Consider the following 20,725-nt stretch of genomic DNA (forward strand, 5'->3'; position numbering starts at 1 on the left):
TTGGTTGGAGGAATAAAAAAATGGATGGAAGGGAGAAGGGATGAATGAGTAATCCCTAAAGAAGAAAAAGTGTCTCTTTCATTTTTTTTTTTTTTTAAGAATTGATGGAGTGCTAGTTTTTTTTGTTTAGTTGGAATGAAGAAAATGATAATTTTTATATATTTTTTTACTAATATACCCTTATATAATAAGTTATAAAATTATTTAATAGTATAGAGTTTTAAGATTATTACTTTTTCCTCTCCCCTAAATACCTTTCAAAGAAAATATATATATATTTAAAGAAATAATTCTTAAAACCTTAAAAGCCCACCAAACAGTAAATCTCTTAGAACTTAATGAATTATGAGTTTTTATAATTTTAAAGAATTAAGAGTTTTTATAATTTTAAAAATGTAATTGTTGATATTTGTAAGACACCATTAAAAATGCCTGAACATTAGACGATAGACTAAACAAACCATAAAAACCCACAACTTTTAAACTTAAACCTTCGGGGAGACCCCTCCCGAATGCAGTGAGAGTCACCATAAGTCTCACGAATCACCCATAGATCCCGTTCAGGAAGTATGTGGATCTGTTCCCTTTACATGCTTTATATAGACAAGCTACAGTGTATCGCTTTTGTATGTTTCCGATGTGGGACAACCAAATGCATTTCACAACCCCAGCTTCAAAACAACTGAACCAATAATAGTATAATAGACTGTCTTTGCATCTTTGATTCACAAGACTTCAAATTGCTTCATACAAATTTTTCACCTTTCATAATGATATTGATTTGATTGATGTAATGAGTATTAAATCTCTTTTACATAATCCACCCATTTGTTGCTATTTAATGAACTCTGATAAAAGAAGTACCAATTTGATACGAGGATTTGAAATAATGGCACTTCGATAATCAATAATGTCCATTTTAGCTCAATGTGGATTATAAATTGACATTTGCAAGATAGCTACATAACTTCTATTTCAATCGTTTTCGACGGTTATATTTTCTCACCTTTTACAATACAAATTACTTGCCCCGTGTTCATAAATTTAAAGCGCATTCTTGTAAGATTTTCAAAGGGTTGGATAATTTACTCATTTCAACCTCAATTTGATTGAAGTAAATTGATTTAAATCTAGCAGAATCCGTATTTATGAGATCTTATTTCCATTGAATTTAACAATAAATATAATTTACATACATATTTTAAAAATAATGAGGTGAGATCCTCTAATATTATAGTATAGCATGAATTATCATGATCGTCCACTTCACTATAACGTGATATTATAAAAGGATCCAAATTCAAGAATTATAAATTTATAATATCCCACTCCACTGCAACTTCTGTTATTGATACACGTTTAGCTATTGAAAAAAAAAAAACACTTTAGTTGAACAAGAGTGCTACTTATATAAAAAAGAGTGCTAAGCGGCTATGCATGGCCTTGCTCGCGGTTACATTAGGACCTTTTTCTTTTTCAAGGTTTAAAAGATCAATTATGCCATGTGAGTTTAGATACGCTTGTTGTTGGCTATTTTTATTTTATTTTTCTTTTCTTTTTTTAATTTTTAGTGAGAATGGGATTTGACTATTTGAGTGTGCACACAACTTAAATTTAGATTGAGATCACTTGTGAAATAAAATGAGTCGGAACTTCTTGAATTCATTTTCTCCATCATCAAATCTTTGAACGGAATTTTCATTGTTTTTATTAACTTATTTGCATTCTTAATATTTCTCATATCTAGTCCAAAAAAACACCACAAGCATGAATTATGAGTTTCTATAATTTTGAAAAATGTAATTACCGATAGTTTTCGGGTCTGAAATGCCCATTAAAAAGGCTTGGACGACAACAGACCAAACATAAAAAGCCCATCCCAACTTATAGCTTGACTAATGAGTTTTTACAATTTTTAAAAATGCAATTATTGAAATTTGTAATAAAATATCAAGGGTACACTAAGAGTTTTGGTCCTTAAAAAGCCCATTTTAAAGGCCTCAAAATTAGTCCAGGTAAGTATGTTTCTCCTTTACCTTTACATGCTTTATATAGGCAAGCCACAGTATATCGCTTTTGTATGTTTCCGATGTGGGACAAAAAAATGCATTTCACAACCCCAGCTTCAAAACAACTGAACCAATAATATAATAGACTGTCTTTGCATCTTTTGATTCATGAGACTTGAAATTGCTTCATAGTTCATATAAATCTTCACCTTTCATGATGCTATTGATGTAATGAGTATTAAATCTCTTTAATATAATTAACCCATTTGTTGCTGTTTAATGAACTTAGATAAATAAAGTATCAATTTGATATGAGGATTCAAAATAATAGCCCTTTGATATTCAACAATATCCATCTTAACTCAATGTAGATTATGAATTGACATTTGCAAGATAGTTATGTTGACTTCTATTTCAGTCGTTCTCGACTTTCCTCAGCTTTTACAATACAAATTACTTGCCCCATGTTCATAAATTTGAAGCACATTCGTGTAGGACTCCCAAAGGGATGGATAATTTTCTCATTTCAACCTCAATTCGATTGAAGCAAACTGATTTAACTCTAGCGGAATCCGTATTATTTATGAGATCTGATTTCAATTGAATTTAACAATAAATATAATTTATATACATATTTTATCAGGATAATCTAAATTTCGGTACTAAAGAGGGACCAGAATGCCAGAATGGAGAGAAGAAGAATATCAGATAAGAATGGTAGATACAAAAATTGTTAGTTTATTACGATGGAACTCTTTCCTTGATTTTGTGGCACGCTCCTTAAGCCATGCAAGACAGATGTAACCGTTGTTCCATATATATATATATATATATATATATATATATATATATATATATAATTTCGGTACTAATGAGGGACCAGAATGCCAGAATGGAGAGAAGAAGAATATCAGATAAGAATGGTAGATACAAAAATTGTTAGTTTATTACGATGGAACTCTTTCCTTGATTTTGTGGCACGCTCCTTAAGCCATGCAAGACAGATGTAACCGTTGTTCCATATATATATTATGAAATTGAAGAGAACAAAGACACTGAAAGCCAAGTAACAGATTGGACATGAGAAGAAGAAACTATGTCAACTAATATAAATAAATTAAAAAAATTAAAAGCCCTGTGATTTACAAGACTTGAATATACTTTTGACTGGCACTAAATTGGCTACAAATTTTCAAATAATTTCGTAGCCATGGGAGGAAGGTCCATGGGTTGAGGAGCCATAAATTTGACAATCTTTTCATCAACATCATGCAAACAAAATGATTTTTACAAACAAAACCTTGTTGCTCGCTCAACTAGTGCTCCTAACAACGCAGAACCTTGATGCACTAAATGCTACAAGCATTCCAAGTTACCATTGAACAGAATAAATGACTTCACTATCTTAAAAATTTTAAATAATGCAAATTGCAAATTTGTCATAATCTATTTTAGGTTTTACAATATTGTACCACTAAACATGATAAAAATGTAGTAAATTAAATTAAAAATAGTATATAAATTCTACAGCGACTCATGCAAGGTTGTGACTTCAACCATCAAGCCTCACAGAGATCATAATTGTTAACGTGTAAAACATAAATCTGAAAAGAATATATATCCTCATGCATTTTCATCACGGCTGTTCTTATTTTCATTTTGCGAGGTGCCAGCTTCAGCAACGACAATGGGTGGGGACGAATCCATCAAGCTAGCAGCTATTGCAGCTTTCAAATCCTCGTCTTCTGCATCTAAAAGCATGTCTGCTTCCCTGTACTGAAGAAATGGATCAGAAACATGCTGAGTTAGATCGGTTCTGTGAGGTGGTCTCTGTACTGAGTTACATGATTTAGTTATCCTCTCTGCATCTTCAGGTGACAACCACTGCCCATAACCATAAGAAGCTTCGGAGGACGTGATGGGACACTCATTTGGGAAGTTTCCCCTCACCAGAAAAATGCTCCAACCAAAGCCTTTTAGGGTGTCCAGGTAGGCTGAGAGATAAAACTTGGAAAGGTGCTCAGGGGCTGCGTAGAGACTGTCAAAGTTGTACCACTCTCCATTCACTTTCCTGATACAGAACCAATGGTCCTGCAAATGACAGATAAATGCATTTTCAAGCTCCGGATCAATCTGAGCAGGCTCAGCAACTGGGTTTTTGAGTGGAATCACTTGCAGATCCCATACCTCCAACGCCCTCTGTAAAACCTGCATGCAAAAATTTTAAATTATTCAAGAGAACAGCTGGAGTAATGTGGCAACAAAAAGTGGTCACTGCAGAAAGGAGCAAAGCTAATCATTCACTTCAACCAACAAAATTAACATTCATTTAGTTCAATGAATCCAACCCCAAATTGTGGTCACTGCAGAAAGGATCAAAAGTAATACTACACTTAAATCAACAAAATGAAACAAGAATACAAACTGTGCTTTTCCTTTTTCCTTTCCTCTTCTGGTTGTGGGTTGGTGTTTGGGGTGGGGGAAATCATGTTGTTTTCAAGTAAATGGGCAGGAGATACCAGACTATAGAAAAACTCATTGTTTTCTCTCTGGCCTTTATGAAAATAAAAGCACCCAACATTAACTCACCATAATTTCTCTTTTCTACATTTACTCGTCCTGTCAAACTCCAAGAAATCCATCATCCTTCTCCAAATTTTACTATAGGACATGGGCCTAAAAATGAAATCACAAGGCTTTTTAGTCATTCAACTAAAGCACTCTTTTGTTCCATATACACATCAATGTAACATGATTTTAATAAATATTAGTCCAATGTGTGATTCCCCCCACCCCTCAACCACGTTACCTGATAAGCCTGGTACTACAATGTCTGCATTAAAAAGAACAGCAAACTAAAACTATTGCCACTCTTGCAGATAAAGCTCAACTTGAAGGCAATTCATCACTGCTGGACATGCAGTATATACTCAGATGTTCTTACATTATCAAGATTAAAGAATTCAATTATTAATGCCAAAGAAAGTGCTATCCTCAATAGATGCCAATCATGGATCTTATAAGTGCCAATTATGTCAACTATGGATTTCAAAATAGATCAATTGAGGACAATTTTGCTAAATAGAATAATTGAGAACAATTTTGCAACGAAATAGCCCATCTGTTTCTTGAGAAGAGACGGTAAACATGCTCAATCTCATTGGAATGAACAGTTAACCCAACCCCTAGTTGGCTAGTTGTTTAAAGAAAATCCTCCACTTTAATTGGTATTTTTTTCATGTAAAGAAGATGAGATGACAAATCATTGTTTCACTAAGACTTCGAACAGCAGTCCTGAATTCAATTTTATTAGTATCTCTCTCTTTTTAAGATAAAGACGACCAAACAATTCCCAATCATGGTCCTTGCAAATCAGATCAGTCATACGATACACAAAAAGAAACTCTAAATAATTGACATATTTATCTTTAAATAAGATGTCACACGTTTAATATCTTACAATTGAAATCGTCTTTTTATTCTTTCTATCCAATCCCACCACCATTCTGAACCCTAGTTAGATTCAAGCATGATACATTACACAGAACTATCTTCTAGTGCTTGGTGCATGACATGTCCATATTACCCCATATTTGTTAGGTCGGAAACCCCTTAGCAAAGTACAAGAACCCTAAGATATCAAGGTTGGACAAACAAACTAATAGACACATGCTTATACCTCCATTCAAACCCAATTAAATTAGGTTAACGCATAAACCACAAATCTTTTCCTAAAACGTGAATCTAAGAATACAACTATATTGAAAACAAGGTTTGGAGTATTGCCTGTGACTGGGTTGACTGCTTGACTCTCCTGAGTCCTGAGTCATCTTAGTCTCACTGGCTTTTGATTATGGTAACAAGACCGCGTACAATATTTAAATGAAATGGCGTCATCTGGGTAAGTCGCACAATTTATTGCATGTACCACTAGGAACATTGGTTGTTTCAAGCAATACTGTGCGACACTGCGAATCAACTTAGTATTGCTGCGATTTTCTCACATGGTATCACAAAAGATCACTTCACCTTTGGTTTACAAGAGAGAGTTTTCACACTGCAGCCACTCAATGCATTTGTCCAAAAGTAGTTATCCAATCTCTCTCACTTATTTCCATCTTTTACCTCTTCAAACCAATTTACAATCTGTCACTATCTCACACGCTCTCCTCTCATCTATAGGACTCATCAAAATCCCTCTCCTTTTTTTTCCTTTTTTCTATTTTTTTTTCTTGGTTGGTGGGGGGTTAAAATCTCTCTCCTTAGGCGTGTCGTGCGAGGACATGAGTATCCGTCGACGCGAATACACATGATTATTATTCGTGTCAAAAAATTTTTGACATGAACAAGACACAACATACGTAACCCGTTTAATAAATGGCTCAAGACCTGACACAACATGATTTCTGACTCGTTTAATTAAACGGGTCATTGTTAAAAAAAAATATGACACATTTAGCTAAATGGGTAATTTTTAACACGAATATAACATGTTTAGCAAACACATTTAGCTAAACGGATCATTTATAACACAAACACGACACATAGTTAAATGGGTTAATTAGGTTATAAACGGGTTGGTGGGTCAAACACGACACGTTAAATTATCGTGTCAATTCAGGTCCATAAGATTACAACCCAAACACAAATTAAGCCAAACCCAAACCCACTTATTCCGTATCGTGTTTGAGTGGTGTTACCGTGTTGTGTCAAGTGTTGCCATCCCTCAGCTACCTTACTGTTGTGCCAAGTCTCACCCTCCTAAAATCTCTCTCCTCCGAATCGTAAATACATCAAGGCTTTATACTTGGTAGTTGAGTTTCAGTAATACAAAAAAATAAGGTATGACAACAAATTTCAAGTTAAATAAAATATATAAAAAAAGAAAAAGATTGTGAGTATCTATGCATATCTATTTGATTTATTTGCAACTTTTTAAAAATGGTAAATAAAATCATTAAATGTCATTACATCTTTGTAGATCTATATCATGTTCTAAGAAAATGAAGAATCAAATCTCAAAACTACATTGATATACTTGGTAGTTGAGTTTCAGTAATACAAAAAAAATAAAGTATGACTACAAATTTCAAGTTAAATAAAATATATAAAAAAAGAAAAAAGAAAAAGATTGTGAGTATCTATATATATTTGATTTATTTGCAACTTTTTTAAAATGGTAAATAAAATCATTAAATGTCATTCCATCTTTGTAGATCTTTAGCATGTTCTAAGAAAATGAAGAATCAAATCTCAAAATTACATTGATGACAGGGTTGCTATGTTATATTGTAGCAGAATGATTAGATAAACCCCTGTAATAATCTCTTAGACAAAATTATATGTTGTAAATGATATATTTCGTGTATTTTATAAATCGATTTTGTTATTCTTATCATTTCTACTTTATTTGATAGTTTTGTTAGATTTTTTTAACCTTTTGATTTGGTACTCCACAACCAAGGCGCATCTTTAGCCCCTGGTCAATGACAGATACTGCAACTACTAACCATGATTAAAAAGAAGAACGGTGTTGTGTATATTATCAGAATTTATGTCACAAATATAAACGGCAACTTTCAATTTTTTTAAATAAAAGAAGACTTTCAAAAAGATATTGACCATCATAAAACTAATGCTAAGTCCTCTCTCTAATCAACGTGCCCCATGTAAGAAAGAAGAAGAAGAAGCAGGAACAAGTTGACAACATGAAAGTCAAGTGGGTGTGCAACCAAAATAATTATGCAATATATTTTTTCAGCAAAGCAGTTCAAAGATTCTTCAGAAACCTAAAGAGAAACCTGATGAGAAATAGTGCAATAACAGACATAAAGAAAATATTTAAAAAAGCCCATTGGTCAAATAATAATGGTTTAAAATCCTAACCTACAAAAAGGATAGAGATAAGAACTTCTAAACAGAAATCATTTTAATTGTAAAAGGAGTATTAGAAGACCAGGTCAAACATGAAATTTCTGTATCTTAACGGTACGAGATACACAGGATTTCACAGTGGAAAATAATAAAGGCAACTAGAGCAAAAGCTTACTGAAGTAGTCAGTCATTCATGCTGATTTGTACTCTAATAGTTAATTCTTTAGTTTTTAGTTCAACAACTGCTGCAAGAATATCTCTCCTTATTCTGTGAGTTATTTTCCATTTTACATAAAATATTTAAACAATTATAAAATTTCAACAAAAAAACAGCAAAAAACAAATATTGATATACTAAAGGCCAAAATAACTGAATGAAAAAAAACTACTATTCAGGTTTTGAACTAAAGAATGATTTAACTAACTAGAGAGGAGATATTTTTTTTCAGAGCAAAACACAATAACTTGAATTCAAAACAAGCTTCAAGAAAACAAAAGAATAAGCAGTATGATTAAAATCTAATCACAGTATTTTTGTTGTAGGCAAATTTATCACAGGGCAATTGAAAGCAGATTCATGGTAGGGAGAGAAAAACATAACTTAGCCCAATAAAATACACACATGATAAGTTCTCATTAATTGAAGATCATATTTGCAATGAATAATAATGCTCAATATTAATTCGTCAACATATGGCAAGAGATTATAAGGAATCCATGAATCATAAAGTAAAGAAGCTTAAATAAAACAAAATTTCCAAAACTAAGATCTTCTGTGTAGACAAAAGGGAGCATGCAAAGGGGGAAGGGGTATGAGAGTTCTGTTCAACGTCTATCTAAATTACAACATCAAATCAACAACAAAAAAAGGAGGAAAAAACTATATTTCTGCTTGAAAGTCATGATAACCTGGTTACCTGATGGTTGCCTAACCATTTTAAAAAAAAAAAAAGAAGAAGAAGAATGACGAGGCCATGTTGGAAGACAATTCACTCATGCTCTTAACAAACTTGTCTGCACCTAAATGAAATCAATATGAAGGTGGTTTCTGCTACAATTAGATAATGCATACAATGTGCAACCAACTGACCCACATACAAAATAAACCATAAATCTGATATATGACCAGAGGTCTAGAAGTCCTACTAACAAACTTTCTATTAACTTTTAATACGACTTTTACCTACAAATAGATACATTAATGTGGAAGGAAAATGCCATCAAGAGACCACTGTCATGACAATAACCATGAGCTCTCTTTATTAACAGTATGATTGAAAAAAATTATAATGAAATAATTAAAGTTTTGTCTTTACGTTCGCAAATCTCAAGACCCCTACCCAATCCAATTGTGATTATTCATTAAGGATGAGTAATGGTCATTGAAGAGAACTCATGGCTCTTGATAGCATTACTCTACATGAAGTGCAACATTGAGAGGCAACTTGAAATAATATTCATATAATTTAGTTCTTGTCTTTGGATAACGAGGGAATCTATAAAATACAGAAACAAATAATTACTATATAATTTAGCAAATGATCCAAGCATGAATACCAAGAAGAATTGCGAATAAACTATCCAAGCATGAACACCAAGACGATACCATGAAAGTGATATGTTACTGCCCATGTCCTCCACCCATTTCATTTTAGTCTTGAAAATTGTTATATTTCTCTCCTTCCAAATCAACTAAGAAATAAAAATAGGGGCGATTTCCAAATTACAGAATCCACCCGTCTGTAACCCCGTGGCCAGTCCAACATTCCACCAATCCTTCAAGAAATGAGGCTTCACTCTATTCAGAACAAACACCAAAACACCTACAAATATACAAAGTAGAAGAGCAATGCAGAAGAGGTGATTGACAACTTCTTCATAAGGTTAACGAAAATTGCACATTACAAATATCAGTTCCTAAAAATCAAATTACCCACATTTAAAACTTAATCAAGCTGCTACACATAAAGGAAGACACTTTAAGTCCCACTTCTCAAACAGACACCTTCTCTTGTCCAATCTATCACTTGCCAATCTGTACAAATAAAGACAATCCAAAAGATCCACAAAAAGATTTCCTACACCAAAAAAGAAATAATAATAAAAATAAAATAAAACAGATCGCTCCATTTCCTACTAAATAGTCTTGATTAGACAATAGCATATCTCTCCACACAAGAGCTCAAGTTTGTCCCTAAACCGAGCTTGCAAATTATGCCAGGACAAGCACAACGCTACCTAACCTTTGTCATGGAGCATTAAACATAAATAGACAAATTGGGACTTCATCATTATTTTAACTCAACCACAATAAAATTGATTTTTAGAATATAATCACTAAGAACAACATTTTCTAACAAGAAAAACTAATAACAACCACCGAAAATATAGTCCCCAACTATTATTGGTCAAAAAATGACGATGAAAGAGACCTGGCCTGCTTTTGATCGTGCAAAATCAGATTTTACATGAAAACCAACTCTGAGCCTATTGCGAAATTGTTTTAGTTGTAAAATTACACTCCAATTCCAAACCGTTAAGTGTACAAAGAAACCAAACAAAATAATAGGAATCAAGAACTCCATTTCCAATCGCCCCTTTCCAATTACATGTATTTACAGAACTTGTTATTAGCGTGAGATTGTTTTGTGGAAATGAATTGTCTAAAGTTACAACCTGTTGATTTTCTTGAAATAATAAAAATAATTACTACTTCTACTACTAGAAGAACTCAGTATCCAATGATCAGTATCCAACCAAGAAACTAAACAATCGACTTCATAATAGAAACTGGTGTTTTTTAAAAAAAAATTACTAATTACACACCTAAAAATTAACCTCATTAATTCTTGACTTTTGAATAAAAGAAGCAGATGATATCGATTTTCAAAAAAAAAAAAAAAAAAGATGAATTCAAGAATGAACCTGAATACTAAAATCGCCGTCCATCGACACGTTGTGAGACTCTTCGGATAATAAACCGTCGTTGATGGTTTCGGCGGCACCGCCGAGCATCATCTGACGCTCCTTCCGATCAAGATCGGAGGCAAGGGCGGCCAAATCTAATTCGGAGAAGAAGGGGCCCTGCAACACCGTGTTGACGCAATGCACGGCGCAAAGCTTCGATTCTTGTACCTCGTGGTACAACATTCCTCCGTTGCTCGCACCTTCCATTCACCCCGTCTCTTTCTCTCTCAAGAAATCTCTCTCTCTCTCTCTCACTCTCAAAACCCCGAATCTTGCCGATGCTTGATGTCAGTTTCTGGCACGACAGGTTAACTTCAGTTTTTTTGAAGAAGAAGAAGATAGAGTATGGTAAAAGAAGTATCGCCTTTTTATTTATTTATTATTATTACTTTTAAGCTTTTCCTGTTTTTCTCGGTTGACTTGCTCTGGATGGCTTCTCTCTATCGGTTATTTATTATTTATTTATTTATTTTCATTTTTTGGTTTTGGATTGTGGAATTACACGTTATGACTTATCACTTATATGAGTCAAGATGTGGAAAGAAACCGTCTGACACACCACCGTTTTGATAGATTTTTTATTTTTATTTTTATTTTTTGGGTAGATTGAGTTCGTTCGAGACCGCCTCTTTCATTTTATTTTGCCAATTAAATTTATTTTAATTTTAAAATAAAAGTAAGAACCTGATTGTTATTAATATCTTATTTTTATAATCAATCTCAATATTTTCATTAACTGTTTCTTCACAACATTTTACTAAGATAAATTGCCAGGTCAACATCTTTTAAAAAAAATTCATTTAACGAAAAATTTGTAAGATACCACTAAATTAGTCCCATCTTATTCCACCCATACAATTCAACCGGTGAGTTGTGATATCTTCATTTTTATTATTGACTGTCGACATTGAAAGACTGAAAGTTGTTGCTTTGACTTATCTCATACCTTCGAATAATCACCATTGCCATGAGAGTTTGAATTGAATCAAGTGATTGGCACCGTTATTTGCCAGAGGCCCAGAAGAAAAAGAAATGTCTATTGATTTTTATTTAAGTTTATTGTGATTCTCCATGCTTCCATTGTATTGTTATGGATTATTTATTATTGCTTTTACAGAACATGTCAAATTCATTAAAGTATAATGACAAGTTTGGAAGAAAATTTTTGTTTCGCAGAAACTTGCACCACTCACTCTGTGATACAAAACATGAATGCTATATTTGGGGTCCAAATCAGCAGTTTAGATTTAAAATTTGAAAAGAGTTACTTAAAATTTTGAATAAAGCTGTCGATTTTGGTGCTCTTAAACCCAACAAGTATTTATTTATTTATTTATTTTTTTCCTGGCAATCGAACACCCAAAAACAAACAAACAACTCCAAAACCCTCAGCTCCCAATATCCTCCAAAGAAAGCCGCACAACTGAGGAAGGAAGAGAAGACATCACATGATCCGACTCAATCCCAGCTCTAGAAAGATTCGCCAATGCATGAGCCACCCTATTCCCTTGACCACACACGATCCGACTCAATCCCAGCTCTAGAAAGATTCGCCAATGCATGAGCCACCCTATTCCCTTGACCACACACGAGTCAATGAAGATGATGAAAACCGTTGAAGATCCGCTTTAATATCAAAACAAATAGAAGCAATTCCAGACAGACAAACCGCTCCACCCATCATCCCATCCACAACAACTTTAGCATCCGATTCAAATCATAAGCAAGTAAAACCCAAAGCCAAAGCAAATAGAACAGCACGCTGACAAACCAAAGATTCTGCCACCAAAGGCGATGAAGCCGGAAACGGGTAAAAAATCACCGCCTTAAGCACATCACCTCTAAAATCCTGAAACACTGCTACCCCACCCCACACACACATCAATGATCCCCGACAAAACTAGCGTCAAAATTATACTTAACCATTCCGGGAGCAGGAGGAACCCAAAAACCCACCGATGGCATGGCTTGAACTGGGCTTAAAGATGTACAGAGAGACCTAGCATCCTTAAACTCCCAAAAACTTGCAACCGCCTTCTCAACCACTCTCTCGGGCCTCCATAAGACCCCCTCAAAGACAAAACGGTTTCGCGCCTTCCAAATACTCCAGGCACAAAAGGATATCAAACTAATCACCCCGAATAATCCCAACAAGTATGGAGGATGACATTAGTTATAATAAGGTATTCAAGAAAAAAGAAAAGAAAAAAAAGTAGTATAATGTTAACCTTTGAAAAGTTTAGAAAAATCGACACTATGTTATCATTAACACACAGTATCATTTTCTTTCAAATCCCGTCCTAGCAAAACAACCACTCAAAGGAGTCGACCATCGCTCGTAATTCTTTCCTTTCCCAGTTCCCTCCTCATTTTTAAAAGAAACACAAGATAAGCTATTCCTCCTTATTCTCTCATTTCTTCCCTCTCCAACCCCTCCATCCAAACTAAAGCCTGGGAGAAAAGCATGAACACAAATTCGTGAAAGAATTACAGGCTTTATAAGTGGTTTACTACTAATCAAATGATTACTTTCTAGTGTGAATTGTATGATAGTAATGTCCTTTATGATTTGAATAAATAAAGAAAAAATATAATCTCCACAAAATTTTCTTGATTATACAACACTGTCCAAGGACAGTTCTATTGAGCATGATGAATTCTCAGACAAGTAGGTCGTAATGATTTTTACCACTGTACAAGAGTTTCACAACTTTCCTAGGTTGTTTTCCTTTTCTCGATCCCTTACCAAAACCGGCTCCATATTCCGCTATGGGAATAAAGCCAGAGCTCCATCCACCTCTAGTATGCTGCAATTTGACCAGCATACGCAACTTTAATAGGTGCCAATTTAAGAAAAGATCAATCTCAAATACTTCATTCACAAGAAAAAATACCTCACTTTCCGGTATATACACAGTAATCGGCTGGCAACACAACTTTGATAGCACCTAGTGGAGAATTTGGCCATTCGTTAGCATGTAAAAGTAGGCAAACTGAACATCTATGGTGACTTCAGTATATAGGCATAGTCATGTTCGTCGTCTTTTTTAAAAAAATAATAATAATAAAATGTATATGAGAGCTGAGAACATTTCTTTTGAAAATAAAGATACAAGAGCTGCATTATATAATACTTACCATTCCAATGGAAAAGGCATGAGACAAGTAAGAGATTTATATCAATCAATGATCTCTATGATTCAGATTATAATTGAAAAATAAATGCACTACCAAGAAGAGGCTAAAGCTTTACCATGATGACTACATGCCACATTCTTCAGCACATTGTTTCAACACAAATTCTTTTCAGAAAAAAAAAAAAAAAAAAAAAAAAAAAGAAGGAAACTTTTGAGCTAGTACAATAATCATCAATTAAAACATCAATTATAATATTAACAAATAGGTGCTCTTGGTAATTTTTTATAAACTAAAAAACATAAAAAATAAAATAAAAAGATTGCCTAGAATAGCAGCTCCACAACCTGGATATCTCATCTCTACAGCCTACTAAATTCCACAAACCAATCTTTCTCAAAATCTCAATATCATCATGAATTTTGAAAAAACATTGAGAAGATCTAACGAGGCAATTCAAAATCACTGATGAATAAAAAAGGCGGAGCATTCAACCAAGATTCTGTTGGCTATATTTTCCTCAAATATGATTACTTGCATTCTAAAGGGACATTACCCAGTTCTGGCCTACCAGTGCAGAGTCTTAGGGAAGGAGGACTCGAGACAGACCTAAACTTGTATATTTAACAAAGTGACTGCTCTTCTAACTAGAGCCAGTGCTCCAGTGGCACTGATATTCGAGCGTTTAGCATTGAACCAGGCATCGGCCCTACTAGCATTCTATACTGAATAAACGTTCTTGAAATTTAGAAGCAAAGAAGATTTGAACATGTTGTATTTCAATAAGAATTTATGTCAACTACTTCTGTGCCTGGCCCTACTAGCATTCTATACTGAATAAACGTTCTTGAAATTTATAAGCATTGAAAATTCGAACATGTTGTATTGCAATAAGAATTTATGTCAACTTCTTCTGATATACAATAGAGTGAGGATCAATAATTAAGCACAGGCTAGTTTTTGGTTGGTTTAAGCATTAAAAAAAAGCAATGACTAGTGTGAGCGATATCAATACACAAGATCCTATTTTTAGATTAACTGAGTATCATTGAGATTTTATTAAATCACATGACTCTCATCAGTTTGTTGATTCACTTCTAAGGTTCACCGTAAACCTTGGGTTCTATTATGATAACCCAGCATCCTAATGTATCGAGTCTTATTAGTTATCACACTGTTTTTCACTCTAATTATTTGTTTGATTCTAAATTCCGCCCTCCCTGATCTGTAGACCTCATAGAACCACTCATGAACTATGAAATACAAACAATATCTTGATTAATAACAAGCTTCAAGTTAAGTATTCAAGGCTAATGCTTCAAATAAGAGGAAGATACGGTAGGGGATGCATAAATCGAATAAGAGAATTGCCACATTGTTCACATGAATGTGAAAATAAGGGAGAAAGCCAAAAAAGAAGCAGAGGACTTGCTGAATCACAGAGCCAAGTTGCTTCCTTGCCCTGGTCAAACTGGTTTTTGTTGTCAGTTTCCATTTGATGCTGTATCAATAACATAATGTCCTTTCTGGGTTGTCTAAAAATTAGAGGAGCAACCAGGGTGCACAATTACGTCCCCAAATAACAAGCCCAATGTAGCAACCTCCCTTTCACCCTCAAACTCTCCTTTTTTTCTCAGGAAAAAAGGGCAACAAAAGCGCCGCATCTCCTATCTCATGTCTAGTTTGAATCTCACAAATAAATAGAAGAGAAAAAATGGAAAAGAGAAGGTTGGACCTACTTATTTGAGCCGGTAAAGAATAGAGAGTAGGAAAAGTAAGGAGGAAGATAACAGAAAAACTGTAAAATAAGAAAAGAAAATTGGTCAGAATGGGGGAAAGAGCGTCTCATTGATCAAATTTATATCTTCGAGGCTACTAATTTTTTCTTCTCCAACCCCCACCGCTCTCTTCCTGAGACATGTACAAACAAATAGCCAACTCTATATAGATGAAATCTCAGTAAGTAGTGAATGATAACCCACTGCAGCTCACTTGTTATGTATTCAGGTGGTTGGGGCCTTTCTAGACCCAAACTTCTTGTGGGTGAGGAAGACTGCAAGACCAATAAAGTTACCCACTTGCGATAGCAAATGCATTCACTGACAAGATACATGACATTCAAGATAAAATATATAAGAAAATAAAGATAAAAGAATGGAATCTGGCAGGGGCTGTATTACTAATATTCTACTAACCAGTAGCTCAGACTCTCCACCCCAGAAATCAGGTCGTCCAATGCGTTGGCAGTAACTACACAAAGGCATTTAAGAGTGTGGCAAATAAATTACAATCCTCAAAAAAAGTTAGCATGAAAAAGAGCATTAAAGTCCAATTAGAGAATTTACATAACTAGAGACAAGTTAAAGTCTCACCGTTTCAAAGACTCCTCAACCGTAATTGCAACCAATGCCTCTTCATACTGCTGACGTTCTTTATTGCTATCACATATAACCTCTTTAACAGCCATCCGCAGTTCATCTGCATTCTATGTGCCACGTAAGTTCTTGACAAATATTGTGGCAATTATATCCCCGAGAACTTAGGGAAAAAAATATAAGAGTGAAAGAAAGAGTCTTAGGTGGCTCAGGTTAGAAATTATCCTGATCAAATAAAATATAAAAAATCAAACATAAGGATTAATTCTATGTGAAATATATTGCTTCATATACCATATTACCATGTAGTAACTCAATTATTTTCTCTATGTATAAGAGACATCCATTTAGACCATAATTAGCTGCTAACTTGAGGGCTTCTTAGAATAGACAATCAAGTTGGGCAAACCTACAGATAAAGCTGACAAGCCCAACAGAGTTCTATTGCTGCAAGTACTAAAAGAGTGGATCTCCACACTAACTCCAGCACTTAATTGCCACATATTCCAAAAGAACAGTAAAAACCTTGCTGAATAACTTAGAGTTGTCTGATTTATGGAATATCAAGTCCCAGGTAAAACCATATTTGCATTCAGAATATCTGCCCCAATAAGTGTTGGACTACATATAATTACACTCCAAAATCACATGCACCCTTAGACAACCAAAATTTGCACTCCAAACTCGCATGCACAAGTAGTGTGCACTGTGCACCAATAAGCTCTGCCTGTATAATTGGGGGCTGATACACTGTAGATACATACGCTAAAGATGCAATTATTGAAATTATAACTCACAACAGATGAAAGATGTCCAAAGCTACCAAAATAAATAAATAAATAGATAAAATTTGAACATCTCATAGATGCCACCTTATTGGTCAGATGAGCTACCAAAATATCAAAGAAAAAAATCCCTGAATGACCAAATTATCAATTTCCCCAATCCAATCACAACAAACTAATCATTCTGGATGTAAAGGGACAATAATTGCATTATTGTAGCAGTGTAACTGGCATCCTTTAGAAAAATGTGAATGAGGCCAACTTCATCGTGATCACCTAACAACAAATGTCAATGGATGACCAATCACAGATTCACATTAATTCCGTTATAAAAAATTTAAAATATTTTGAAACTCATGAAATGAGTGGCTCCATATGCAATGATTCCTCACATAACTCATATTAATCTGATTCCAAATTATTGTGACCAAAAGTGTTTATGCCAAAGACTCATTCAGATGGTGCAAATTGGAAACCCTATAATGATAATATGAAGAGTCACTGAAACCAAAACAAAAAATTTGAAATATGCACGTAACTATTAATATACCTGCATCATCTCTCTCTTCCCGTGGGCCAAGTGCGATACCCTTGTTGAAAGCCATTCCTTTGACCTGATATCACAAATCAGAATTTAAGTTCTGACAGAGGTGAGGGGATATTGTCGAGTCACTATCTAATTTGCAGATTGTAAATAAGGTGCACATTTAAGTGCTAGGAGAGGGAACTTCTACCATTTTTTTTTTTTTTTTTGATAAGTGGAACTTCTACCACACTTGATGACGGTAACCAGAAATAATCATCATTACTAAATATTTTGAACCTGAAGAATATGAATGGTTATACAAGGCTCAAATATGTCAGAGCATACGTGATTTAAATTAGACCTAGAAAAGGGAGAATAGGTCTTATGGATACTTTACGTAGATAACTAACTTCTAAACTTTGTCCAATTTTCAGTTTGCTTCATTAGCCACATGTCTCAGAAACATTCAAAAACATAAAACAGTAAATAAAATAATGCAAGGACACGATGTTTTACATGGAAAAGCCACCGGACCCTCGATCCACGCAACAATCCACTATGAGAACAATTTATACAACTAGGTTACCAGACTCAAATCCCAAGAATCCCCCAATTATCTCTTACTCAAGCTCATGAAAGACAAGCCACTCCAATTTCTTTTACTACAAGCCAACAAATTCATGCAATTGTCTCTTCATGGTTGTTCAAATCCTTAATCTTCAAAAATACCCCAATTGATTTGTTGTTTGATAGTCTCTTACGTACTCCTTGCTTTATTTCTCTCAATCACATTTAGTATGGTTGCCTATGAAAACCCTAGATTTAATCTCAAAGCTTTCGCTTTCGCTTTCTAAAAGATATAAATTCTCTGAATGATGTGTAGAGAGTCAAAAGTTTACCCTAGCCTAACTATAACCCCATATTTATAGCCAATATGGGAGTCCTATAAGAAAATGAAACTTTTTAAAATTCAGTTTTGACAGAATTTCCATAAAAGTTCTACACATATCAATCAATCGATGTATTGAACGAGGCGTGTTGTCCAACTTCCGATCAATTGATCCTTTGATGGAGGCTCGCTGGATTTTGGCACTCAGACAGTCAGACCTCTTTAAATATTTGATCAATTGAAACTCCTATTCAAAATTTTTGAAAAACATTTTTAAAGTTGAAATTCTTTATTCAAAATTTTTGAACATGTCTAAAACATAATATTAAGGCTGTCAAAGATCAAACCTAAGTCATAGAAGTTGGTTCCTAAAGTCTCATCTTACCTTAATCTAGATCTAAAATTGAGCTTCGGAGATTTTCGACATGTTCATATCCTTCATCTTCATCATCTCCTTTTCAGTTGTAGAAATAACTCAAGATATTCCTGTTCAACTTACACCATGGTTTTGAGCAAGAAATTGCCAATACATGACTCAATATCCTAACAAAGATATTGGGATAAATTCGTAGGCAACATTTAACTCTTTTTTTTTTTTTTTTTTTTTTTTTTTGGAGGGGGGAGAATTATGGCCTACTTTTTATCACTCACAACAAACCCCACATACACTGTAAATTGTGTTACTTCTAAAACTTTGCAGAAATTTATAAGCAATGCTACATATAATCAGACTATGTTTCCACAGTACCAATGGCATTCCACTATACTGATAATATTTCACATTCATTAGTATCAGAAGTTATTTTTGGCCCCAACACTACTAAGAAACAAAGCCAGAACAATATGCAAACAGAGCAGGCTAAAAGGAAAAGAAACCCAATAATACCAGTGCACGAAATAGACAACGTCCATCGCCAGTAACTTTCTGAACCGAATAACGCTCCACTTTCTTCATTGCGGGTGAAGCTCCACCACTAACAAACAAAATTACAGGGTCAAAACAAAATTATCATGAATCTAAAGTTCTAAACTATACTGACAAGTTCTGGATTCATGACTTATGTACAATGAAAATAAATTGCAATCCGAGCATCACCAAAGAATATGGAGAATCACCAAATAATATGGAGAATACCACCAGGCCTTTAGCTAAAGTGTATCTCCTCCTCCCCACCGCAAGGTAGGTTGAGGATCGAAGTCCCAACAGCGGGTGTTGTGTGTGATTTGTGTCAAGTCCCAACAGTGGGTGTTGTGTGTGATTTGTGTTAGTGCATACCTTACCTACCAAAATCAATTATTGTATGAATTTGTGGACATTATAGAGCAACTCAAAATGACATGTTTTCATGCAAAACAATATTCGAAGTAATATCAAAATGTAGTTGTAGAATATTATTTATTCAATATATTAGGCAAATATTAGTGGATAATTAGCAAATATTCAACTTAACAAAAGGAGGTTTATTTTTGTTTGTCCAATTACAACAAAATATCTAACTATCCTCTAAATAATATGATAAGAAGTCGCAGAACTTATTAGATGGGTCAAATTAGGCTCTTTCGGCTATTGAGAACTGTAACAAAAAGACATTCCAAAGAGGGGTCTTGAATTAGGATTTAGGTTTCTAGAAATAATAAACAAAAACATTGTAGATGAAAAGCACTTACAGGGGCGGTCCGATTCTTGCAAAAACTCGATGAGTATTATCAGTGAAGAACTTAGTAGGATGTGTCCGAAGCTTATGGCTGGAAACTGAAGGAACCGGAGAGGAGACAAGCTCGAATTCAGCAAGTCCATGTTTTAGCTGCTCGAGAATAGTCTCTGTCGAATAAATTATGATGATTAACAACAAGAAATAGAGAAAAATGCATAGAAACTTTCACTGTAAATTCATATACATAGTAACATATATATATACATGCACAAATGTAATCATATTTGGTCATAAGAACAACAACGAATACTGGATAGCGGTTTAAAGCTACCGTTTGAGGGTTTGCCCGCCATGAAATCCACCAAAATTAGAGAGGAAAGGCACCGTGGCTTATGCAAGTCCGAAGGGAGCCGTTTACAAGATAATGTCTACATTTCCCGACCCGCAAAACGTCGTCGTCTGAAATTAATCCATGCTTTCCATTTTTCTGGTGTGCCCCTTAATATTGTT

General features: G+C 34.3%; 2 protein-coding genes across 2 annotated transcripts; both read right to left on the reverse strand.

Moving 5' to 3' along the window:
• Positions 1–3,387: 3,387 nt before the first annotated feature.
• On the reverse strand, positions 3,388–11,118 carry LOC132293617 (ataxin-3 homolog). Its single transcript, XM_059791158.1, has 2 exons — positions 10,809–11,118; positions 3,388–4,217 (listed from the first exon to the last, which is right to left on the reverse strand). The coding sequence occupies exons 1-2, from the start codon at positions 11,055–11,057 to the stop codon at positions 3,633–3,635; spliced, it is 834 nt and encodes a 277-aa protein (XP_059647141.1). The 5' UTR covers positions 11,058–11,118; the 3' UTR covers positions 3,388–3,632.
• Positions 11,119–11,178: 60 nt separating this feature from the next.
• On the reverse strand, positions 11,179–20,725 carry LOC132293618 (OVARIAN TUMOR DOMAIN-containing deubiquitinating enzyme 3). Its single transcript, XM_059791159.1, has 8 exons — positions 20,547–20,725; positions 20,229–20,382; positions 19,447–19,534; positions 17,696–17,759; positions 16,358–16,463; positions 16,181–16,235; positions 13,745–13,798; positions 11,179–13,657 (listed from the first exon to the last, which is right to left on the reverse strand). Exons 1-8 carry the CDS (start codon positions 20,566–20,568, stop codon positions 13,511–13,513), a joined length of 690 nt encoding a protein of 229 aa, XP_059647142.1. The 5' UTR covers positions 20,569–20,725; the 3' UTR covers positions 11,179–13,510.

The sequence above is a fragment of the Cornus florida genome, unplaced genomic scaffold (assembly GCF_030987335.1).
Source record: "Cornus florida cultivar Cherokee Brave unplaced genomic scaffold, ASM3098733v1 CherokeeBrave_3.0.0_Hap2_Chr02, whole genome shotgun sequence".
In the NCBI taxonomy this organism is placed as follows: Eukaryota; Viridiplantae; Streptophyta; class Magnoliopsida; order Cornales; family Cornaceae; genus Cornus; species Cornus florida.